Genomic DNA, 23,259 nt, shown 5'->3' with positions numbered 1-23,259 from the left:
TCAAAGTTCAAATATGGAAGTGCATTTTGTTATTTAATGAATTTTGGAATTTGGACATAATTGCATGAAACACTGGAAATAGGAAAACCAAAAACCACAGTGGTTTCTATTTTTCGGACGCAAATTTGCTCCCCACCCTTTCAAATTACGAGTAGTTATTTTAAGGTTCCGGACTATCACATGGCATTGTCGTGCAGTGATTTCGGCCAGTATTGTTGTCAGCTGGAATGTGATAGTGATCATTGCAGATGTGAGAATACAAAAACTTGAATTAAGTAAATGTCATAAGTAGCAAAATGACATTAAACCCTACTGGTAAAAGAAAAGGAAAGCTTTAAGCTTCTTTGTCCTACTGCCTCGCATTAGAAATTTAATTTCATCTATCTAGTTCTTGGTCTTTCTCGTTGTACATGAGTACATCAAATGCGGTCCTTAGGCGACTATGTCTACTTTATAGGGAGGTAGATAGTTTGATTAAGCTTATTAGTTGATTGCAGTGAGAGTCACTTCACAGTTTGTTCGGTTGCTTGTGGTCATATATCTAATGCAAGACGACAATTGATATACGTGTTTCTGGCTATTGATAAGTAATGAAATTTTCTAGTTTTCTCAAACAAAAAAAACATTATTTCCAGGAAAACATGATTCTCGATCTCTGTTTTTAGTAGTTATGTTCATGTATAAGAAGCTTATTCAACCTCCGTTCCAATTCAACCCGGTCCTCATCTCAAAAGCGAGGGTTTGCCAGGGTTTTCCTCAACATATGCCACCACGATCCCAAGTTCGCCTCCCTTAAGATCCGATCAAGCTCTGCATCCGAACCACGCTCAGCCACACTGCCCCGACTATCAGTCAATCACCGATGCCCATCGTCGACCAAGCTGGGGAAGATCTCGCATACATGTTCTTTTGACAATGGTTTTTATTTAGCTTTTGAAAAAATTATGTTTTGTCTCATCACATTGGGTTTTAATTGCATTGTCCGAAATTTTCTCTTATAATTAGCTATGTATAGTTGCACCATCCCAACAAGCTAGATACATACGAGTATGTGTCATGCCTGAGTGTCAAAAACCCGCTCATGTCCATTATGCTAATTCATAGCACTCTCTCCGGATGTAATATATTCTGATCCTGACGTATATGAGACCATCGGGAAAGCAAAATTTTTACAATAATTTGCTTCTTCTTGCAGCTGCAACACATTACACATTACAAAAGCGGAGTTTGATTTCTTACTAAAAAGGTATCAACATGAAGCTGATACGCACAGGCTATTATACTATAACAATATTATTAGTCACCATACATGTAGATGACCTACACTTAACGTTGTTCTTTACCAAGCCATATATGAGGACATGCATATTCTGCAGTTATTAGGGGGTTAGGTCTCTTAATTTGGATCACAAATATTGAAATTCTAATCATCTATTCGAAATTCTAATAATGATTACTAAATACATCAAGAATCAAGATTGCATCAGATAAACAGAACTTTAATAATCAAGATAAGAGTCTTAACAGCTAGCTATTAATCATGATTGATCAAGTTTAGGAGAGATTTATTCAGATTTTGCAGTGAAATTACTTAATTGCATGGTGATTAAAGTGCAATCAAAACTGACATGCGCGCTCCATCAATTTGAAATATGGTGATTAATCTAAGTCCTCTCTGTCATGCCAGCTGAAATCAAACTCCAAAGAAACACCAAATTAAGCACACTGACCTTTCTCTTATTGTTTGAATTTCAATAGCCAAATGAACAAAACTAATTACAAGATCAAATATCTATAATCTGTATAACATAAAAAGAATAAAGAACAAATCGGATCCTTTTTGTAGATCAAAGTTTAAGCGTCAAATCGATGTCATTGTCACCATCCTTATCACACTTCGGAGGCCGCTCTACTTGAGACAGAAGATCAGTACTACCGCTCAATGGCGGCGTCTGTGGCGGCTCGTTGTTGCTGTTGTTGTTGTTGTTGATTGCGTTTAGGTTCCAAGTACCGCCGCCGATGTTGCGAAAAGCACCAGTACTAATAGTACTACTCTCCTCCAGTCTTGATGAAGCATTAAATTTTCGTACACCAAGCCCTAATTCGTTGGTGTTGATATTATTCTTAAGACCCTGCTGGATGATGAGCCTGTGATCATTGTTACTGTGGTTCTGTAGGAGGCTTGAGGAGGCTGGCCTCGACCACCCACCACCGCCACCAAGGCGGTCGTACCACGGGGTATAAGCAGGCTTATGAATCATGGAATCCAACCTAACACCAAGAGACGACGTCGACCTAGATCCATAAAGAGAGTAGTGTGGAGAAAAAGTAGATGAAGAATAAGGGCTGAAATTATAAGGATAATAAGACTGCCCTAATCCGATTCCACCACCTGCATCCAGTCCCTGGCTACGCCTTTTCGCAAGCTGCCGTTCTGGTTTGTGAGCATTTTGGTGGCCTCCCAAGGCTTGAGAAGTAGAGAAGTTTCTGTTACAGAAGTTACACTTGAAAACCCTAGTCTCTTCTTTTTCTTTCTTTTGTTGACCACGCTTGCCATTGATCTCCTCCGAGGCCTCCTCCTCCGGCGGTGGATTATCCTTGAAAAGTGCAAGTTCAACATTGGCTGCTGCCACCAGTACCTCTGGCTTTCCTGGTTGTTGGGATTCGTCGTCGACGTTGATCTCCTTCATCTTCATAGTATTCTTCTTCTTCTCTGAGGCTGCTGAGATAATGCTCGAGGCCTCGGAGGAATTAGCACAAACTTCTAGTAGTATTGGTTTCTCCATCCCAATTATTATCACAGAGATTAGAAAATTTGGGGTTTGATGAAAAGATCGGGGAGATTAAACTCCTTTTTATTGAGGGTTGAATTAATGCATTATCGTTCAAATTGGAAAGAAATCTCGAATCATAATTTGGGATTTGATGTAGTGACTAAGTTTCCTGATATTGTTCTTGCAAGTACACTACGTTTCTGCTAATTTCTTTGTAACCTTCCATTCTGAAGCTTAATATGTGGTTGTAATTAATCATTACATCGACTTTGTAAGCTGTTTAAATCTCAATTTGAACATGGAACCAATTTGGCAGTAATTTGCGCACGTAAGGAAACATATAATTTTCAATATCTCCTAGCTAGTTCTTACAATTGGCCAGTTTATCAACTTTATGCTCTAAATAATTCAAAATTATGTATATGACCAATTAATATATATTGATGGTATACATATATATGAGTTGTACGTCAGTTACTTACTTTCGAATTCGAAGATTTAAAAGAAGGTTTCATTACTAGCTAGGTTTTTACGACTTGATTGATGCTTTTGCTGGAGATATTGTTGAATTACAAAATTAGTTAAGGAAATTCTGTAAGATGAATGCCATGATTGCCTGCATGACTAAGGAGTTGGGTTGAATATTGTTACAAAATATTTTTTACCAATTTGATGTTTTTAGGTAATGTTTTTACTACACCATTGAAAGGATGTCCTTTTTGAAATGTGGGTTCAAGATACAGATGTACCTTGAACTAAGAAATAAAAAGGAAAATCATGATATGGAATTATGCCATTATGTACTTGGAGTGCAAGACTAGAGCTAATGAAGTGGATCGGAAACATTAGATGTTTTATGAGATTAAATTTCCTAGTTCGACTCTTTATCTTTAGTATTTTCTTCTCTTTTTTCTTTATTAAATAAGTAACCATTCCTTTAATTTGTAGAAGGAATGTCACAACGTATGATCGATATTGAGAGTTAACAAATACAACTCAGTTCGAGAAAATTCAATATAATGAAGATCTATTGTTTGAAATAAAGATCGAATTCTGTTGTATAAGTCATAAGTGACGGTGAACAATAGTTAATAGATTATGTTGCATGTGTTGGGTTCGAGACGTGTTATAAGAACTAGGTGTGTCATAATAAATATATACATCAACTCTAGAACCGAGAGTAATTTAGGTACGACTCATCTTCAAATGATGTTTTATACAATCTAGACTCGAATATGAAACCCCATATTGCTAGGAGACCTCTATAGCGTCAATTAATTACTCTTGCAGCCTATCATAATTTCGATTACTATTAGGGGGTTCATAAGGAATCGATTCCTGATAAGCAAGTGAGACCCACACACATTCTAGTATTTTTACATATTAGTAAACAGTGTAATATTATTAGGTCTAATGACATAAGTCATTTAATTCACGGAAAGTAATCATTGTAATTATCAATTATTAATGGTGTGACGTGCCGATGGAATTGAGAACTCAAGGGTGCAAAATGTCTAGGGGTTTAAGGGACACGTGAGTAGCACGTGAGAAGATAAACCCAGTGGCAACGGTCAAGATGGCTGAGGATAAGAGGAGGAGGAGGAGGAGGAGAGGAAGGACACAAGTGTTGCTTAGCAAATGGAAACTGAGGTGACTTGATTCTTCTTTTTCTTCATTCGAATCGTAGTAGAAGAGAGCATGGCCGCCGAGTCCGCGTTTGTCAGAAGTGGCGGGAGCAGCAGCACCGCCACCACGGCTGCCTTATTCAACAGCTCATCAACATGGAAACACTCCAAGAGAAAGACCCACCAATTTCTAAACACTCATTGTGTCTATGACAAGAACAGGTTCTACAAACAACTGGGTATGTTCTCTATATCTCTATTGCTCTCTGTATATATTGTTTTGAATTTGGGTGGAACCAAGCAAGTTTATGCTAAGATAAGGTTGTTTGTATCTCAGAATTCATATTTGGAAAGTGGGTATGGCTTAAGGAACTAGTGTTTGACATGGAATAATATGTTTGAACACATAAGAACACTTGTGTGTTTGTTGGGTAGCCTACCATTTCTCAAACAGTAACAACTCAAAGTCGCAAACAATAACTAAACTAGGACCCGAAAGTAGTTGTTAGTTATTATTGGTTTTGTTTTAGCAAGTTTTGAGTTCTACTGTTAATGATTGTATGGAATTCAAAATGATAGTTTGAGTTTGTTTAGGATTATTTTCATTGAAAAAGAAGATTGAGGATGCTGTTCTACGAGCGGAGATGTTGGCCCCATTGGCGCTGGAACTTGAAGAAGAAAGACGGAATGAGCAGGAACAACTGATACGCGACTATGACCTTTGGGATGACACTGCTAAGTCCAACGAGATTCTTGCCAAATTGGCAGATAGTGTTAGAGTTGTTGATGCTCTAAGAGACTTGACATATAAGGTAACACATTATCAAACTTGGTGTATTTGCATTCTACTATTCTATCAAATTGATTTTTCCACCTTAGATTTAAGTTCATTCAGTTGTATGTAACTAGTATATTAGCCATGGAGGTTTAATAATTTTAGCAGGGTGCACCATCAGGAATTAAAAGTTTAAGCCCTCTGGCTGTTCCAAATATAGCCATGACTTTACCACCCCTTTTTTCTTTCTTCATTTGAAGTTGAGGATTTGACACTTGCTTATCTCTGCAGGCTGAAGAAGCAAAGCTTATTACACAGTTAGCAGAGATAGATGCTATCAATTATGGGCTTTTTAGGCAAGCATATGATGCATCTCTGGATATGAGCAAAATTTTGAATAAGTATGAGATTTCCAAGCTTCTTAAGGGACCATATGACATGGAGGGAGCATGTCTAATTATAAAAGCTGGTGGCAAAGGCTACCCTGAGGTTAGATACTCTTCCATTTGTTTCCGTACGAGAGAGAGATACTGCAAATTTTCATATTTGAATGCCCTCTTAGGTGCTCTATATGTGAAGTCCTTGGTTTTAACCCACTTTCATATGAATGTTCATAATCTGGTATTTTTGTTCATAAACGGAGGGGGAGTTTTGATTCGCCTAAATTCAGTGTAAGGTCTGTGTTGGATTTATAAATAACATGCATTTCAGTATTCGAGGGGAATCTTGACGTAGTTTTTATATGATATTACCTCATGTCAGCCTAAGTCTAAGAAACTATTGTTTTTCCACATTTTTATGTCGAATGGTTTAGTTTTAATGTCAAAATAGATTGTGGATGTGGTCCAGAGCTTGATAAAACTACATGAATGCACACACTCTCTCTCTCTCTCTCTCTCTCTCTTCCCAGAAGCACATACACACTTCTATCTGTATGTGATTTTGTAAATTCCATGATTCAGGTTTGGGTTAAACAACTGCTAAGAATGTATACCAAATGGGCCAGAAAGCTAGGTTACAAAGGAAGGGTGGTAGAGAAGCGTTCTTCCACGAATGGTGGCATCAATTCAGCAACTATTGAGTTCGAACATGAGTTTGCTTATGGCTATCTGTCAGGAGAGGCAGGTGTACACTACATCATAAATTCTAACAATGGATCTGCCGTGCACGAGGTACAACTCTGTCCTGTTGTAAAATCAATCCAATACTAAAGTCTTCAGAATTGCTCGTAATTTCTTTTCCTATAGAAAGATGTCACTTGTGACTGAAATGTAAAATTGCTATGGACTACATCATCTATTATTGCAAGTAAAATGATCACATGACAGAAAAATTTGATCCAAATATGTAGCTTGGGAGCAAAAGAAACAGCTTCTGAATCATGTTCTGTGTAGTACTTGCCCGTGGTCAAGGATGATATCCTTCTGTGTTTTGTATCATACAAAAGCAGTCCTCATTGTCAGTTATAATGAGGTTTTCAGACATTCTAGCTCCTAGTAATATATTAAAGGAAAGTAGAAATTCTACTTTTCATTTTTTTTTTTTTTGTATGAACCAATGAGTTTCTTTCTTGTTGTTCATGGTATATAGGCAAATAAATTCATGTTTTCTATTTCCCTGGTTAACAAATTAAGGGGACTTGCTGACTGAAGGCTTTGATTATAAGATTAATAATATTATTATTATTATTAATATTATAAGCTTGTTATAAATTTTGAAATTTATAGACTTAAGTTGTTTTCTACTTGGCCTCTGGAAAATATTAGAAACAAAATTTCAAGGCAGTTGCGCTTTTTTTGTTATGCAGAATGTAATATCCTAGTTATTGGAGTCTAGGATTTCTAGGATTTTGTGTGTGTGTATGTGTGCTTACTTCCTGGTACAGTATAACCGAGTAAGGTTTAGGAAAATAAATATTAGGATGCCCAAGAATGAGTCTAGACCTCCTATGGTGATCCTTACTGCTATTATCAACCGTTCAACAGTAAAAGATGCAACCTGATGTCTTTAAACCCAAGGCTAACTAGGGAAGATTCTACGGTACTAGTGCTAATATGAATCTGCTTAAAATGGATCCCTTTCTAGTAACTAATGTGGTGTTTTAGCAAGGAGGCTCTTTCCTCTTGTTTCTGGAGTTATATATTTTTCTTTTATTTTGCTTTTTTTCTTTTATTTTCTTTTCTTTTTCTTTCTTTCTTTCTTTTTTGAGTTTTCCTCCTGCTCTGTCGTTTTCTGGTGTACCCTTGCTTTTGCTGGGTTCCAGCTCTCTTCTCTTTGTTCTTTTAGTAAATTTGAACTTCAAAAAAAGGAAAAGAAAAGAAATGAATACGGTTGCGGGCTGGCTACAGAAATACTTGAATTAACCATAACGTTTATATATCAGTATGTTTAATGTGTTATGTGTCATTGTTTACTTTGTGAAGATCTTCTGATAATATGTTATCAATAATTAATACAAGCTAGAATAATGGAATCAACAACTTTTCAGTTTTTGACAATACACTTTCATTTAGTTAAAGACTAGGTAATAAATTTACACAAATGTAATGGATAGATTAGCAGACATCATCTGTTGTGGTAACCTTGATTTCAAAACCTAGACTTTCATTTCGTTCATAGGTTCGGGTAAGGGAGAGATGATAAACTTTATGGAGTTGTATGTTCTTAGGTACTCTTTTGGTTATTTGGACGGAGCGTATAGAAAAAACTTCTAGAATTAGTGGAACTAGGGGTGGAAGAACTTTGGCTGTTTTGTGGTCTTCGGAACTGCAGACTTTGAGGGTTTCTCTTTCAGATATTTTGAGGATTTGCTAGCTGTGGTGGTGTTCGGCAGCTTGTTTCTTTTCTCTTGTCGTAGACTTGGGATGTGGATTGCTCAGACACTAATTCGTATTCTTCTTCAATGATCTCTTGAAAAGATAAATTACACTATCCAACCTAGAAGTTAGAAGTTAGGTGGAGTATTGATCGTTATTATTCTTGCAATATTTTCTTTAAAATCTTGACCAGTAGTTTTACAGTTTGCAAATTGAATATCTTACAGGTTAGCTCAGCAAGTGTGGATGTTGTTCCTCTATTTCTTGGACAAGCTTATGACATGCAAATTGATGAGGAAGATTTAACTATTGTATTGCCATCAAAGCTTGAAGAAGAGCAGAGGCAAAATGGTCCTCTAGTTTACATTCACCATAAACCCACATGCATAAGTGTCCAATCATCAGGTGCTTGATGACTCTTACTCGAAACCCTTACATACTGTTGGCTCAAAAATCATTTGGTTCAGACACATACATTCTTACAGTCTACCAAGTATAGTTTACTGATCACATTTATGAAGGGAATAATAACATAACAGGAGTTCTGAGCGACTACATTATTGCAACTTTACTATTTTCTACTAAAACAAATCCATTCCAACCCTTGTTTTACTCTGGCAATCTTTCTGTAATTTAAATAACCTGTTATGTGCAGGTGAGAGGAGCCACTTTGCAAATAAGATGAAAGCCATGAACCGATTGAAAGCCAAGCTTCTCATCCTTGCATTGGAACAAGGAGTTACTAAGCCTAGTGATATCAGGAAAGATGAGATTTTCAATGTGTGGCAAAAGGAGACTCGAAGATACATGTCTCATCCATATAAGTTAGTCAAGGATGCAAAAACGGGTATCCAATTACCTGACCTTATGTCTGTTTTGGATGGAAATCTAGAGCCTCTTATTGCTGCTCATATTAATATAAGACAGTAAGTAATGTGAGATGGTCTAGATTCTCACTTCTCTTTTTGTTAAAATGCAATTCTGTGAAACATTACATAGACTAACAACTAGTGTTGACATTTAGAACCTCTATGTCTATGACTAGTAAATCTGTTCATCAATGCCCCCTATCATCTCATACCACACCGTGCACATCATATTTTCCAGCCCTTTTTGCACAGAGCTCCGTTGACACTCAGTTTTGCGAATCCATTAGCCGAAGGAGAACACACGAATGACACGATCCTTTTCACCCATCTCAGGCTTGATCAAAGAAACGTTTTTGCTTGGATGAATACCTCCTCAGGGTTTGAAGTACAAACCTCGCAAAAAGATATCTCCACATCCACCATGCAGTAAAGCTAAACAATTAACCCCTCCTCTTTCCACACTGACTTGCTGCTTTACACTTCCACAATCACAATGGTTTCACTGCCCCTCCCACAGAAAACCACAATACGGCGAAAAGTTGATTGCACACGGTAGACAGTCACAGCTTAAACTTGACCACATTGGAGTATTTGAATTGCATTAGACTACACATTATTAATGTTAATGGTATCATGCGTTTGATACAAGAGTGGGATACCAAGTTTGAATAACTAAAATAAAAAATAAAAAAATCTGCCAGCAAATAAGCTAGCTTGATCCAAGATTTTTCGACAAAATAGCTTAATCTAGTTTTACGTAACAGTAATAAGAATACTAATTAATAATAGCGTCAGTTCATGACATGATCTTCAAATTCATAAAGTGAAAACTGAAAACATACCAGATACATTCACATTTTCTTTTGGTTCCAAGTGTTTGCTATGCCAACAGTGTGTTTTACCGGAACATGCACATCATTTTGAATCTTGCAAATAGGTAGTCATAATAGTAGTGTAATAGACATTGTAGATGCAGAATGGAAACGTCTTTGCCATGAATTGATGAAGGAAACATGCGGTTAACAGTTGACAAGTACAAAGGCATTCGAACTCTTCTAAGTTCAAGATCAAATTATCAACACTCATTCAAGAATTCGAGCAAGTGCGAGTGTCCTATCATTTGTGAGCAGAGACAATAGATCACTATACTTGGTGAGAGGTGCTAAGATGAGTGTGTTCTTTTAATTTTCTTCAGATTTGGGAAATGTGGAGTTGTGGACACACGAGACAGCATTAAGTATTTAGTTGATCCCTCTCTAGTTTAGCTAATGAGGTTTGAAGATGCATCCAGATTGCCCTATTGTCAGTGCAAGAGTCTGCAACTGATCAACCATCCATCTTGATCGGCAGTTGTTGGCATGTTTGGTAACGAAATACCTCTTCCTTCTCCCAAGAAACTTGCTTTTATATTACAATCCAGCAATCCAAACTCAGCATCATCAAGAGTAGCACCTTCATAAATTCGGCCATGGAAGGAGATATGCGACTAGCAAGTATGCACTGTCATATCTCAGGTGAACTGTCCTTGACTAAGAAATTTCTGATGTTAAACATGAGCGTCAACATTCATTAACATTTAACAATAATGCATGAATCAGAAACATCAACAACAATGTCGAATTTCCATATAGGGTTTGGTGATTGATGTAAGTCGGGCAAAACTTTGATATATGATCTTGGTAAAGTTTCATCAAATTTGTGTCTTTTAATACTGGGTAACTAGTGAGAAAATTTACTAATCCTCATCAGAAGAAAATTCTCTTCTGACACCGGTTGGCAGCTTCCAAAATCTTGAGATTTGCTGCTTGCCTCCTCTTTAGTTTCTTTGGCAGCTAAAGGTTGAACTAAGCTAACATCACCCAGATACCCAAAGCTAGCCAACGTATTCAACCGTTCTTCTAGCAATCTACTTCTTTCTTAATTCTTATCAACTGCTGAAGCTGGAAAATAATGAAGAGCTCTCTCAAAAACCCTTCTAGCACGCTTGATGCATTTGTTTTTTTTCTTTTTTTTTGCATTGTTTCTTCTCTTGAAGAAAATCATCATCATTTTCGGCAGGAGCTTCTGCCCCAAAATATGGTGCTTGGTCCAGTCTAGGAGTCTAGTAAAGATGTCTGGCTCTGTCAAACTCCAATTCAGATGGTTCAAAGTCGATGCAGCATAATTTCGCAAACGAGCATTTCTTATGAGGAATCAGATTAAGGCACTCTCTGTAGACATGCCGTGCACATTCTACATCTCTGGTACCAAGCTCCTCATATAGCCCATAGTTAATCCACATATAAGCATATTGCATCCAATACCGTCTCTCGTTAGTCAGAGGAACATTAGCAACAGCTCTCTCGTAGACATCTCGGACCTGTTCCCTGCACTCTCTTCTAGCCTCATGCAATCAAACTACGAATCATAGCTCAGAGAATTCTTCCTAACCTCATCCTCATAGTCAAACCTCCTCGTTTTCCAATATAGCATCCTCAATCCCTTCTCCATCCCCATATTGCTTCTCAAAACACAAAAACTTGATATACAAATCCTCCTCTTCCTTTCAGTATGCAATCCAATGCTTATTTAGAAACACACCTTGCTTGATCAATATCTTTCCACTGCTCTTCAAACTCAGCGAAAGCCATAAACAGCTTCTCAGCCTCTTCATCATCAGCTAGCTACTCCACTGCCCTCTAATACACTTCCCTGGCCCTCACAACATGACCACCATTCTTCACCTCAAACTTGGCATACTGAATCCAAGCTCCAACTGCCAGATGACACTGTACAAACACGCTCAACTTCCTTATACCGGACTTCAAACTTGACAAATGAGAGCCAGCCTTCCTGCTCCGGCATCCAAGTAATCCACCTCACCTGTTGTAAATCTGTCGAGCCCCGGCCCCATTCTCAGTCATCTCTTCCATAACAATGTACTTGTACCAAAGGTGGTCCACTCTAGGAAACAGTTGTACAATATGGTCCAACAAATTTCTAGCATGGTGGTCGGCGTACTTGTTCTTTGTCTCCATCTCCGCATTCTTGATCCTTAGCGTGGTGTTCTTATAATCGAATTCGAGGGCTCGCTTATTGGAAAACCCCAAGAAATAAGCTAGCTTAATCTAAGATTGGTAAAGGCGCTCGATGAAATGGCTAGCTTAATTTTCATCAAATAAGCTAGCTTATTATAGCTTTAAGTAACAATAATAATACTAGTAATAGAGGTGTCAGTACTTGACATTATCTTCAAATTCACAAAATGAAAATATCCCAGACACATTAAAATGTTTGGTTCCCAGTGTTTGATATGCCAACAATGTGTTTTACTCGAAAATGCAGATCATTTTGAATCTTGCAATCAGGTAGTCATAATAGTATAATACACATTGTAGATGCAGAATGGAAACTTCTTTGCCAAAATAAAAAATATAATGAATTGGCATTATACAAGATAAAATCAAAGAAATACCTCATAATATAGGTGGACTAGGTAACTCTGTGATGTACAAACTAGTCTCTTGCTGGTGCCAGAAATGGTGTTAAGCATGCTAACATTTCTTTGTTCAGCAAACAAACAAACTATGTTATTACCCATCTTATCCTAAATTTTCAGCACCTCATCCTGTGGCCTGTTCAAATCTGTTGAGGCACTCCCAGACTCTGAATTCCCTGTTGAAGACAAAAATGCTCCCAAAGCCTCTAGAAAGAACCTCTTATTGGGGACAATACCATCTTTGTCCATGGACTTTAGCAATTTGTCTAGAAGGTCCTTCATGTTAGCTTTGGTATAAGCCTTGTAAAGAAGTTTATAGGTACATACATTCGGACGTATCCCAATACTATTTGCACTCAGCAAAAGCTTATCTGCTTCCATGGGCAAACCATTCCTGCAGTATACATCAAGCATCACATTAAGAGTAGACACCTTCATCTCCTGTCCAGATTCTGCCACCCCATCAAATATCTCCCTAGCCTTTGAAACAGAGTCACAGTAGCCATACATCATCATAAGACTCTCATATGTGATGAAGCTAGGTGAGTATTTCATGTCGATCATCCTTTTAAACACAGATTCTGCTTGCTCTTTAAGCCTTGCCTTCCCATAATTTATGATCATTGAATTAAATGTAGGGAGAGTTGGTCGCTCCTTGGAGTGAAGTAAGCTCTTGAATACCTGTTCCATCTTGTCAAATTGCTGCTTCTTCCCGTATGAATCAATCAACAAGTTGAAGGTGATGATATCGGGCTTGCACTGATTACTTTTCATGCGAGAAAGCACAGATTCCATATCTCTGATCATCCCATTCTTCCCATACGCATCCATTACACCATTGTACGTATAGATATCAGGGCAAGCTATGCTCTCATCAAGATCTTTAAACAAAGAATTGACTTTATCTACATTTCGAGCCTGCGCATAAGCTCTCAAGAGAATATTGTAAGTAACAATGTTAGGCTGACACCTTTCCATCCCCTTCATCTTGTTAAAGTACACGAGCCCCTTCTCCAACGCCTTCCCCTTGTCCTTGCTGTTAAGGTGCGCGGAGATGAGCGCATTATAAACAGAAGTATCAGGGCGGCAACCACTGTTACGCATCTCAGAGAAGAGCCACATGGCCATGCGTGTCTGGCCCTTCTTCCCCATAACCGAGATCAATTTGGAATAAACTCCATTATCAGCAACATACCATCGCTGTTTTTGCATCCATCTGAACACCTGATTGCGGGTTAGGTAAGTGAAAGCTACCTTCCAATCCTATCATAACTATAAAATGCTTACATCGTAAATGACATCCCATGCTTCAAACTAACTAACCACATACTACGAAACTACATGAACAAACTTAACTAGATTGGTCACATAAACAAACACAAACTCATAAGACAACACTCTAACCAACTGAATTACCTCCAAGCACTGAAGCCACTTGCCCGACTTGCCGAGCTCTTCAAAGAGAAGAAAGCAGTGCTCGGTCCTAACAATCTTGACGTACTTGTTGAGAGTCTTGACGAGGGGCTCTTTGTCGCTGAAGCTTCTGATGAGCATGCGGACCATCTCACGGGCCTCCGAATTCTCGGGATTTCTCCGGGTGCCGGGTCTTCTTCTGAACCGGGTCGAGATGCAGGAGACCCGAAGAGGCTGGTTCTGAAGAGGAAGCCATGGCTGGTGTGTTGAGTGAGTGGGAAATGGGGAGGCGTGGAGAGAGTTGGTTAAGAGATTAAGGGGCATTGTAATTGTGGTCGGTTCGAGTTAAAGTGGGAGGAGGAGGAGCTTGATGGGTCTGGTTTGAAATGGATGGGTTTAGCTCTGAGATGCCGGCAATGGAGTCCCCTTGCGTTTTGGGGTTGGGAAACAAGATGAGAAGACAAGACAGGAGACCCCATATCTAACGTTTTAAGTTTTAAACACCTTTTTAATTTTCCTTTTTTTTTTTTTTTTTTTCTTAGATAACCGATTAATACGAGAGACTTGTGTCACTAGACCAAATGGTATTAGACACTTACATTGTTTCTTTTTTTTATATAATTTTTTCTTTTTTATTAAATTAACCACGGTAATTTTTTTATTTTATAAAATGATAAAGAAAATTACAATTTGAAACTTTATTACAAATTTAGAACCAAAGCTCGACTGATCGAAATTACAAGCAGCCAGAGAAGGCATGTGCAACATCTTGATCCATGTAGTTGGGATAGGAATGTCGAGTCCTAAATTCGTAATCGCATATGTAACAGAGTTAGCTTCACCAAGAACTAAGGAACATGCTTGAAAGTTATCTCTTCAAAATTAGACGCTAATCTTTGAATGTCTTTGATAAGGGAGTATCGAATCCTCCAAGAGTGGAAATAGACTCAATTGAATCGAATATATGATTAGTTGGAATCTCGTTGAACGTAAATTTTGCGATAGCTGTTGCAAAGAGTATGGTAGAGACCATCTCGAACTACATTACATTCTGCAACTGAGAGAGTAGTGTAACCAACATTTCGAGTTCTAGCAATGATGGGTGAGCCCTCATGATCTTTGATGACACAGTCTACAACTGCCTTCTTATTGTTGATAAATGAACCTTCAAAATTTAGCTTGGCAAACTAGCTGGGAGTAGGGAGCCGTCTTATAACACCTAAGTGATATGGAGTAAACTAAAGTAGTAGAAAGGCACTTTAAGATTATTGGATTGTGTTTTCTGTAGCTGCGTAGACATCTGAATTTAGAAGGGGTTGAATACTTCTAAAGATGAGATTATTTCTTACCTCCCAAATCTTGATGTGATTCTATGTTTTGGTATTTTGGGCCTCTTTCGTAAGTAAATCAGGAGAGAAACCAATCATTAAAAGAATAATAATTCTGAATATTAGGTCCTAATTAAATGCTAAACATTCCGTTGTAATTTTAGATGTTCTCCACGAGCTCATCATTTTCCACTTCTCTAATCCAATTCTTTGTTTTACGTGACTATTACATGACTCTTACCGTAAATTCTATTATAGTGACCTTCAAAAGAATTAGAAATTTTAACAATTTTTAAGGTAAATATAATATATATGAGGAAGTTCGATGGATGAGTGTAATTTAAAAAAGATGAGGAGGCCAACCAAAAGAAAAAGAAGTTACACCAAATTAATATAGGGCATTAATATATCACAGTTATATGATATAATTTATTATATATCATATCCATATCCATGGTGGGCATTTTACAGAACAAGCGTAAGTTTTAACTCCTTGTCTTCTGTGTTCTAGCTTTTCTAGGACATTTGGAGAAACCATAAACCCTACAGTGCGGTGTTAAATCCTTTTTCTGGGATTTTGTCCTTCTTTTCTTTCTTCCCAAATATGGAAACTGGATTTTAATTCAGAAATATAAGACCAGTTCGTTATTCGTTTTTGAAAAACTTGGGTCATGGCTGCTAGAAAGCTTGTTCGAGACTTGTTCCTCCACAGCCAACCCATCTTTCTTCACTCTCAGGTCATCTCAACCTGTTGCCATTCAAAGATTCAAACTTTCAGCTGTTTATTTGATTTGATTCTCATTTTTTTGTTTTGTGCTGCTTTTGGGTGAGATAGGTTTCAGGCACCAAAATACGATTGCTTTTGGGAAATGGGTATTCAGGGAATCGTCGATACAGTGTCTTCAATGAGTTCTCGAAGCAAGTCAAGGAGGAAACTAATAAGTACTTCCTATTCCCTCTCACTGTATCTTGCATTTGTAATGTTGATTTGGGTGTGTAGTTGAGGTCAAGGTAAATTAGATTGGTAAAATATAGTGGGTAGTCGAAAGTTTTCAACTTTTTCTGGGTAAAGTTTGATGTTTTGATTGATTTTAGTTGATGAGATTAGTGTTGTTTTGCTACTTGGAACAGGTTATTGGTAATAGATAGGATCCCCAATTGATTGGGAAGTAAAAGTTTATGAATTTGCCTGTTTGTTTTTCTAACTTCGTACCAGTGCTTCTGATCATGAGTTTGTTTATACTTGTTTATAACATTTGATTAGCCTCAGTGCCATTTCTGTGGCTGCAGGAATCCGCAATTTAAAAAGACAGTCAAGGAGCTGAAGGAGCAAGTGGAAGAGCTCAAGGGGGTGAAAGAAGATCTCAAAGTTAGGTAATTATATGATACAATAACTTAGTGCCATAAGAAGTTGTAAAGTTTTTAGTTTATAGGCTGAGACATACCCTTGTATGTCAAGGCTGGCGGGCACTACCCCAGGGCGGCTCTGAGATGATGAACTCGCAAATGCAGAACGAAGCAGACAACGGAGCAGCTGTACAAGCAAGTGGATGGTGTTTGGACAGAGGCTGAAGCAGCAGCAAAGAAGGTATCATTTCATAAACTCTAAAATCTGCATTGCTGTAGAAATCTCTGTGTGGTTGTGGACATAGGACTTTCTTAGTGGCTCTTTCTTCGATCTGTCTTGTGTGTTTGTACCAACTGTAATTCCCTTCTTATAAACAAATAAAAAATAAAAATAAAAGCTGTTACAATGGCTCCAATTTTTCTACACTACATGTTTTTGATAGAATTTAGTTTTATGTGCACTTGTGTGGCTGCATTCCTCAGCTATGCAGCAGCTTTGGCAATCAGTCATAATTATTATCATAAGATATTGCATCTGTTGTGACAATTTTATATGACAATTGTGTGTACAGGTCTCTGCAAATGTAAAAGAGAAGATATTGGCTGCCACAGAGGAGGTCTGCTTGTTTGTTTTAATTTTTACTTTTTACCATGTACTGTAGATAATTCGATTGGCTGATACATTTCTGTCTATCTGTGCTTGTCCAATTTAGGTCAAGGGATCTTTTGGAATTGGGAAAGAACAGGCATCAGAGCCTAATGGTGCTTCAGCTGATCATGTTGCTGATGAAAAAGATGGAAGCAAGACCGCGTCCACTGAAGATAAACACCAGCGCTTAGGGTCAAGTGATACTACGGAAACATTATTTGGAAAATTTAGGTCAAGGATTTCTTCATCCAACGTATCCTCTGTCTTTCATAGGTTCAAGGAAGCAAAGGTTATTGACATGGCCAAGAAAGGATATGACATTTTAAAGGATGAATTAAATGATAATCCAATTAAGAAAAAACATCTAGGGTTTGACCCTTCTTCCATCCCACGAGTCGAAAAAAGTGCGACAAGCGACGTTGCTATTGTACCCACCAAACAATCTCGTTTGCGCAAAAAGTGGGAGGCTTTCAGAATGAAGGTTAGTTTTTCTGCTTAAACGAAATTTTACGAAGAAGTCTTATCTATTTGCCTCATCTCATATGTGACTTATTTTTATTTTTCCTTCTTACATAGATGCAAGCGAATCCTTTAGTCAAGCGTATCAGTGGGATAAGTGAACCCGTTAAAACAAAAGGCGAGGAGGTACATTATTGCAATTCAATTGTTGTTTCTCATCTTTAAATTCTAGTTTCTACTTCATTTTGGTGAGACGATAACAATTGTGTTGCATCATTTAATGTTTCTATATTTCGTAATACGATGCTCTTATGAATGTCATCATTTGTATTAAGCGGGTAGGAAGGCATAATGCATACTGTATGTAAGAGAGAAATAGTTAATAACTGCTTCAGATTTTCGTGATGTTGGCTTTCAGTTGTCCCTAATAATTCTGTGTATACTACATCTAACTGCATCCTTTGTCCTTGTTGGAATTGGCAGATCATGGAGGACATGAAGGAACGCTGGGAAACTACTGATAGCCCAATAGTTCACAAAATTCAGGAGTATGCTTCTAACCTTTGTTTACTTGTTCTGCTCGTTACTTATAAATTTGTTTCACCCTTAAAAGGTGCAAAATAGAGTGATTTGCCATCCTGTTTTTTTACAGTATCAGTGAATCTGTTTTTCAAGAAACAAATGCTGCAGCATCAATTAAAGAGATCCATGCCCGAGATCCGTATGATCATACTGCCATTTCCCTTGTCATATCTACCATATACTTCTGTCACTTTATTAATTTCTTTTTCCCATTGTAATGTTTTGGATGGATTAGATCTTTCTCTTTACAAGATTTTGTGGTAGAAGTACAGAACGCGGTCAAACCGGTATTAAATGCTTACATGAAGGTTAGAAATGCTCGATTTGTGGCACTTCACTGCTTTATTATTTTCTTTCTCATGGTTCAGAAGGATAGAGTTTCTCACTTTCATAAGAATAACACAATCATTGTATCAACAGGGAGATATTGAAACATTGAAGAAGTACTGTGCTAATGAGGTGATTGAGCGGTGTAAAGCTGAGCGTCAGGCTTTTCAAAGCCATGGCATCTTTTTTGATAACAAGGTAGAAATGGTTGCTTCTCCCTTAAAGATGTTAGTATTCCATGCCAAATTTTGTTGCATTCTGAATTGCCAAAATTATATGAAGACCTCGTTTTGTCTTTCAGTGTTGATCATATAACATTTTTATATCGAGTCTGAAGGTTAGCCGTCCATAAATAAATGAGAAGTGGAGTTGGAGGTATTCTTAGGGAGTTGATGTTCAATACACGTTATAAAAGATATATTGTTATCAAGATAAGTGTCTGCTCAAGCTAAACTATAAATAATAGTTAATCGATGTGTGTGGTTTGACTAGGGAACTTAACTAAGCTTATTTCCAGTTTGACACACTTTGATATGGTAGCCATATAATTTCATGTAAATGGCAATAAAAATTCACAATGTTAGCCATATCATTTTATATCATGTTGTTTGCATGCTGTGGAGAGCTGATTAAGGTTACTAAATAACAGTTTTACATGTTCTACCTATTGTGTGTGGTTGAAATGAGTGAGGGAAGCCTTTTCAGGTCATGCTGTATTAGGCATGTATTACCATCATGTTACTAACAAATGGTTTTTCTTTTGGAAGTGCAGATTCTACATATATCTGATGTGGAAGTAAGAGAAACCAAACTGATTGGAGACTCTCCCATAATCATTGTTATGGTAGGTATTTTTTATGTTTTCCTCAATGACAAGTGTTGTAAACAAGCTGATAGTCTGATAGTAACGACTGTTCCACGAACTTTATTGCAGTTCCGAACACAGCAAGTCTATTGTGTACGTGATAAAAATGGTGCAATAACAGAAGGCAGCCAGGTAGAACTTAATATTCATACTTACTGTGCTTTATCCTTACTTTGAGCGATGGTGAAATGGCTAAAAACAAGCCCCAGAGTGAGAAAAGTATTGGCGGTAGTATAGTTATCTAATGTCCTAAAAGATGTAGTTTGGCTTTAGGCAGTGAGGTTGACCTTAAGCAATTCTGTGTGGGTGCATCTTTGAACCATTCTTCCCTGTGAAGAAAATGTATGCTTTCTTCATTATCTTGTTGAAATTTTTATATGACTCATGTTTTATGAAAACAAACTGTTTCATTAGGATACGATCCAAACTGTGCACTACGCCTGGGCCATGCAACCTTGGGATCCTGAAGAACTTCCTGAAGGTGCTCTTTTCCCGATATGGAGAGTAAGAGAGATGCAACAATTTGGATTTCAAGCCCTTATTTAGTTGTTAGAAACTCGGATCTTAACCGATGGATGTTGTATCATTATATGTTTCCTGTGCCATTACAACTTCTCTGAGTTTTGTGATTCACTGCCAGAAAATTTTGTAGTAAATTATTTTACTGAGAGCAAAAGCAAATCTAAATTCCTCCAAATTTCATTTTTGGTAGTGACAGATTTCATTATGAACAAATAAATATTATCAATACAAATTCTTTTGTTACTGCATACTGTGGGTCACTTATTTCATTCTCTCAGACAAAGTCCCTTTTTTTTTCTTTCATTGGTTTTCATATTCCCATCATCATATCATGAGGTAATTGGTTGGAGGTTCTTGAATACTAAATTTAAGGTAGACGCTTCTACTGCGTGTTATCCTTCGTATTTTTTTTTTTCTTTTGTTTATTTTTTTTTTTTTATTTTTTTTTTTTTTTTTTTTTTTTTTTGACTTGGAAAGAAATGATGGAAGTAGTTCCAATAGGATTGTAGTGTTGAGAACCCATAGAGCTTTCTCGTTCAATGCATATGTTTAAGAGATAACAGATTAACAGCAGAATTACCGATTTATAACGTGTGAACTTATTTCCGAAGTGGACTACTGTGTGAGATCCTACTAATCGATGAAGGAACTTCTGCATAAATCGATGAACCAGTTTCTAAGGAAACAAAATAAAGGGCCGCAATAAGCTCAGAACCAAGAATGAGTTCCATGCTACAATGCTAGAAACATGTGTCGCTCCAGTCATGTTTGGTGGGATTGTATAAAGGACCAATCAAATCATTTGCATGTTTGTAATAGCAAAGAAAATTGAGCAGAATACCAGAAGGCACTAAATAAGAAATAACAGAAGTCACTGACATCATATTCACATAACAATTGCAGACTGTTAAGGCCAACAAAATAACATAGTCATTCAACACAATACGGCCAATAACAGCCAGCTTTTGTAAAAAGCGGCTTGAAAAGATGGAAACATCCTTGCAGGTCACAAGTAGAAGGGAATCACACTAAGGGACTGGTCCTAGATAATCAGCATGTAAGCCAACCAACGCCTGAAATTCCCTCTCTGCCTCAAGCCACTTAGCTCCAATGACAATGCAACGTAGGGTGACACCTTTTTCAATCTTAGACATCTTGTCATTCAAGAAGACAGGATTCTCCCCTGGAACATAGTTGTAATCAGGCATTTTTGAAGAAGAGAGATACACATTCTCAATTGGACCACATCTCAATATAACTCCCTGCTTGAGCACGTTCTGCACTACTCCCTCTAAGATCTCTCCTCTGAAAATCTTAAAGGAGATGGCACAGAAGGTAACTGGAAAAAGCACATCCCCAGTATGCTGCCTGACTTTTCCCTCTCCTATCTTCTCAACAGTTGTGAGAGCAAGAAGGTATCCGAGGTCTTTAGTAGCCTTTCTCTTTGCAAAATCATCCAATAGCCGAACAAAAATTGCCTTTTGGAGCATTAATCCCTTCGCATCCAAGCTTTCAGCAGGGATTACAACATTCCATTGCAACTCAGTTTTGAGAAACATTGTCTTTCTTTTACCTGCCAGACAATAAAGAATGAAGCAGCAACCAATTGAACATTATCTCACCAAAAAAAAACCAATTGAACATTAGATTCTTGTCAAAAGCAATTACTTGTTTGCACAGTGTAGGTCAAAGCTTTGTATAGATCAAGAGCCAAAAACAGATTGTTCACAGAGACAAATAACTACTTTTAACATCCTCCTGAGCTAATCCTTGTCCTTAACTTACAATTTAAGTTTTACAAAATTAGGCAGGAGAACAGTTCAGCTTCACTAACAAAAATATTTCATGATTCATTACTATGACTCTGCCATCTCTTTTTAGATTAAACTAGAACAACACAACAAAGATAGCAGTACTTCAAACAAGAATATGTAAATACTTGCAAGGGAGGTATTAGAAAACAATTAAAAAGAGAGACTAAACTAAATAGGACACATGCTATCAGTCACAAGAACTATTAACCATCAAGAAGCAGTTGAATCCACACCTCAATAGCTAACTATCAAACTGTTTAGATACGGCCATCAAATAGAGAACAGAGGAAAAAAAGGGAAAAAAATGATAATAAAGGACGCGTGGGCAAACTGCCGAGTGACAACCCAGTTCCACTAAAAAAACTTAAAATAAATAAGAAGGCAAGAGCAATATATCTATATATATATAGATATACAGTCCCCTTCCAGAGTGGGATCCCGCTTTAAAATTAAAGTGCGGGACTCCTCTCTCAATATATATCCCCAGATAGAGCCAGTGGACTCACTCACTCCTCTGCTTTCCTCTTTCACCCAATCTAAGGTAACAAACTCTCTCTTTCTCATCTCTATCATTCTCACCTTTTTGATGTTCTCAATTGCATGAACAAAACTGAACTACATCTTTGGAAATCCATTGTTCTGAGTTTTATTTCATCAAACTTAAGAACAATTTGTTTCCGCCAAAAGTAGTTTTGACTTTTGACTTTGTACAAACTGAAACAAGTTCTATCAGCAAATTGGATGATATCAAAATAGTTCACGGGGCCTAATTCCTTGATATAATACTATACGCCACAATTCAATACACAAACCTCACAAACTAATAGTAAATTATAACTCTAATTACTCATCTCACTTTGAGTTATATTCTTTCACATAGCAGAAAATATCCAGACAGGAAAAGACCAAAGAAAAGGAGCAAGCTCCAGTTGAAAATGCTATTCTTTCGTCGGTCTAACACGTTCCCATTACCAAACCACAGAAACCCGTGCTCCAACAAAAATAAATTTTACTAACTCAACTCTAACAGCAGACCAGAATTTCTTCAAAATTTCTCCACAGAAACCACAATACAACACACAGCTGTTCTATTTCTTCAAATTGCCTTCAAGCCACTCAATTTCCATGAGAAAAGACTCTATCTTAGACACACATCCTATTTTAACTGACAACAGAAACCCCATTTCTTCAAATTCCCAAACTGAACAATCCAAAAACCAATCTTTCTTCCTTTCTCAAGAAAATAAATAAATAAAGAAAACACAATCTTTCTTCAGTTTGACACAGTCCATTTTAAGCAACAAACACAAACCCAATCACCAAATTTCATTTGGGATTCTATAAACAAACAAAAACTCAAAAACCCAGATAAAATTTCTCAAGTTACATTGTACCAAACAACAAAAACTAGAGAAGCAAACATACGAAAGATTAGGATCAGCAAAAAAGGTGTAACCTTTCAGAAAGGAAAGCTTACCCTGAGACAGAGCGAAGCCTATTAAACCCGGTGGAGCTGATGAAGAAGCTCCAATCGAGACAGTGAGTCGAGTTGGCTTGGTCCTCCCTAAGGCTCACTGGGTTAGTGGCAGTGTGGCACTGTGAGGAAAGACGCTACC

At 37.4% G+C, this 23,259-nt stretch overlaps 4 protein-coding genes across 5 annotated transcripts; 2 read left to right on the top strand and 2 right to left on the bottom strand.

Moving 5' to 3' along the window:
• The first annotated feature begins 4,391 nt into the window (after positions 1-4,391).
• LOC101309438 (peptide chain release factor 2-like) lies at positions 4,392-9,073 on the top strand. The gene is made up of 6 exons (XM_004296643.1): positions 4,392-4,638; positions 4,994-5,211; positions 5,466-5,663; positions 6,137-6,346; positions 8,218-8,395; positions 8,646-9,073. Exons 1-6 carry the CDS (start codon positions 4,473-4,475, stop codon positions 8,918-8,920), a joined length of 1,245 nt encoding a protein of 414 aa, XP_004296691.1. The 5' UTR covers positions 4,392-4,472; the 3' UTR covers positions 8,921-9,073.
• A 3,257-nt stretch (positions 9,074-12,330) lies between these two features.
• LOC101309144 (pentatricopeptide repeat-containing protein At4g39620, chloroplastic-like) lies at positions 12,331-13,967 on the bottom strand. The gene is made up of 2 exons (XM_004296642.1): positions 13,754-13,967; positions 12,331-13,561 (listed from the first exon to the last, which is right to left on the bottom strand). The coding sequence occupies exons 1-2, from the start codon at positions 13,898-13,900 to the stop codon at positions 12,446-12,448; spliced, it is 1,263 nt and encodes a 420-aa protein (XP_004296690.1). The 5' UTR covers positions 13,901-13,967; the 3' UTR covers positions 12,331-12,445.
• A 1,514-nt stretch (positions 13,968-15,481) lies between these two features.
• Positions 15,482-20,007, top strand: LOC101308858 (mitochondrial import inner membrane translocase subunit TIM44-2-like). The gene is made up of 14 exons (XM_004296641.1): positions 15,482-15,815; positions 15,914-16,020; positions 16,369-16,452; positions 16,591-16,666; positions 16,998-17,042; positions 17,139-17,555; positions 17,651-17,719; positions 18,017-18,081; positions 18,186-18,254; positions 18,351-18,423; positions 18,536-18,640; positions 19,215-19,286; positions 19,377-19,439; positions 19,722-20,007. Exons 1-14 carry the CDS (start codon positions 15,750-15,752, stop codon positions 19,851-19,853), a joined length of 1,443 nt encoding a protein of 480 aa, XP_004296689.1. The 5' UTR covers positions 15,482-15,749; the 3' UTR covers positions 19,854-20,007.
• Positions 20,008-20,659: 652 nt separating this feature from the next.
• LOC101308368 (DNA-directed RNA polymerase II subunit RPB7-like) lies at positions 20,660-23,259 on the bottom strand. 2 transcript variants are annotated; one of them, XM_004296640.1, is made up of 3 exons: positions 23,127-23,201; positions 21,510-21,514; positions 20,660-21,404 (listed from the first exon to the last, which is right to left on the bottom strand). In XM_004296640.1, exon 3 carries the CDS (start codon positions 21,386-21,388, stop codon positions 20,858-20,860), a length of 531 nt encoding a protein of 176 aa, XP_004296688.1. In that variant the 5' UTR covers positions 21,389-21,404; positions 21,510-21,514; positions 23,127-23,201; the 3' UTR covers positions 20,660-20,857. The 2 variants fall into 2 exon arrangements, with proteins under 2 accessions (XP_004296688.1, XP_004296687.1); XM_004296639.1 differs by lacking the exon at positions 21,510-21,514 and having other exon boundaries at positions 20,660-21,402; positions 23,121-23,259.

Source organism: Fragaria vesca, linkage group LG4 (genome assembly GCF_000184155.1).
Source record: "Fragaria vesca subsp. vesca linkage group LG4, FraVesHawaii_1.0, whole genome shotgun sequence".
Classification (NCBI taxonomy): domain Eukaryota; kingdom Viridiplantae; phylum Streptophyta; class Magnoliopsida; order Rosales; family Rosaceae; genus Fragaria; species Fragaria vesca.
Note: the sequence above shows the minus strand (reverse complement) of the source record. Positions and strands in the feature narration are given on the sequence as shown.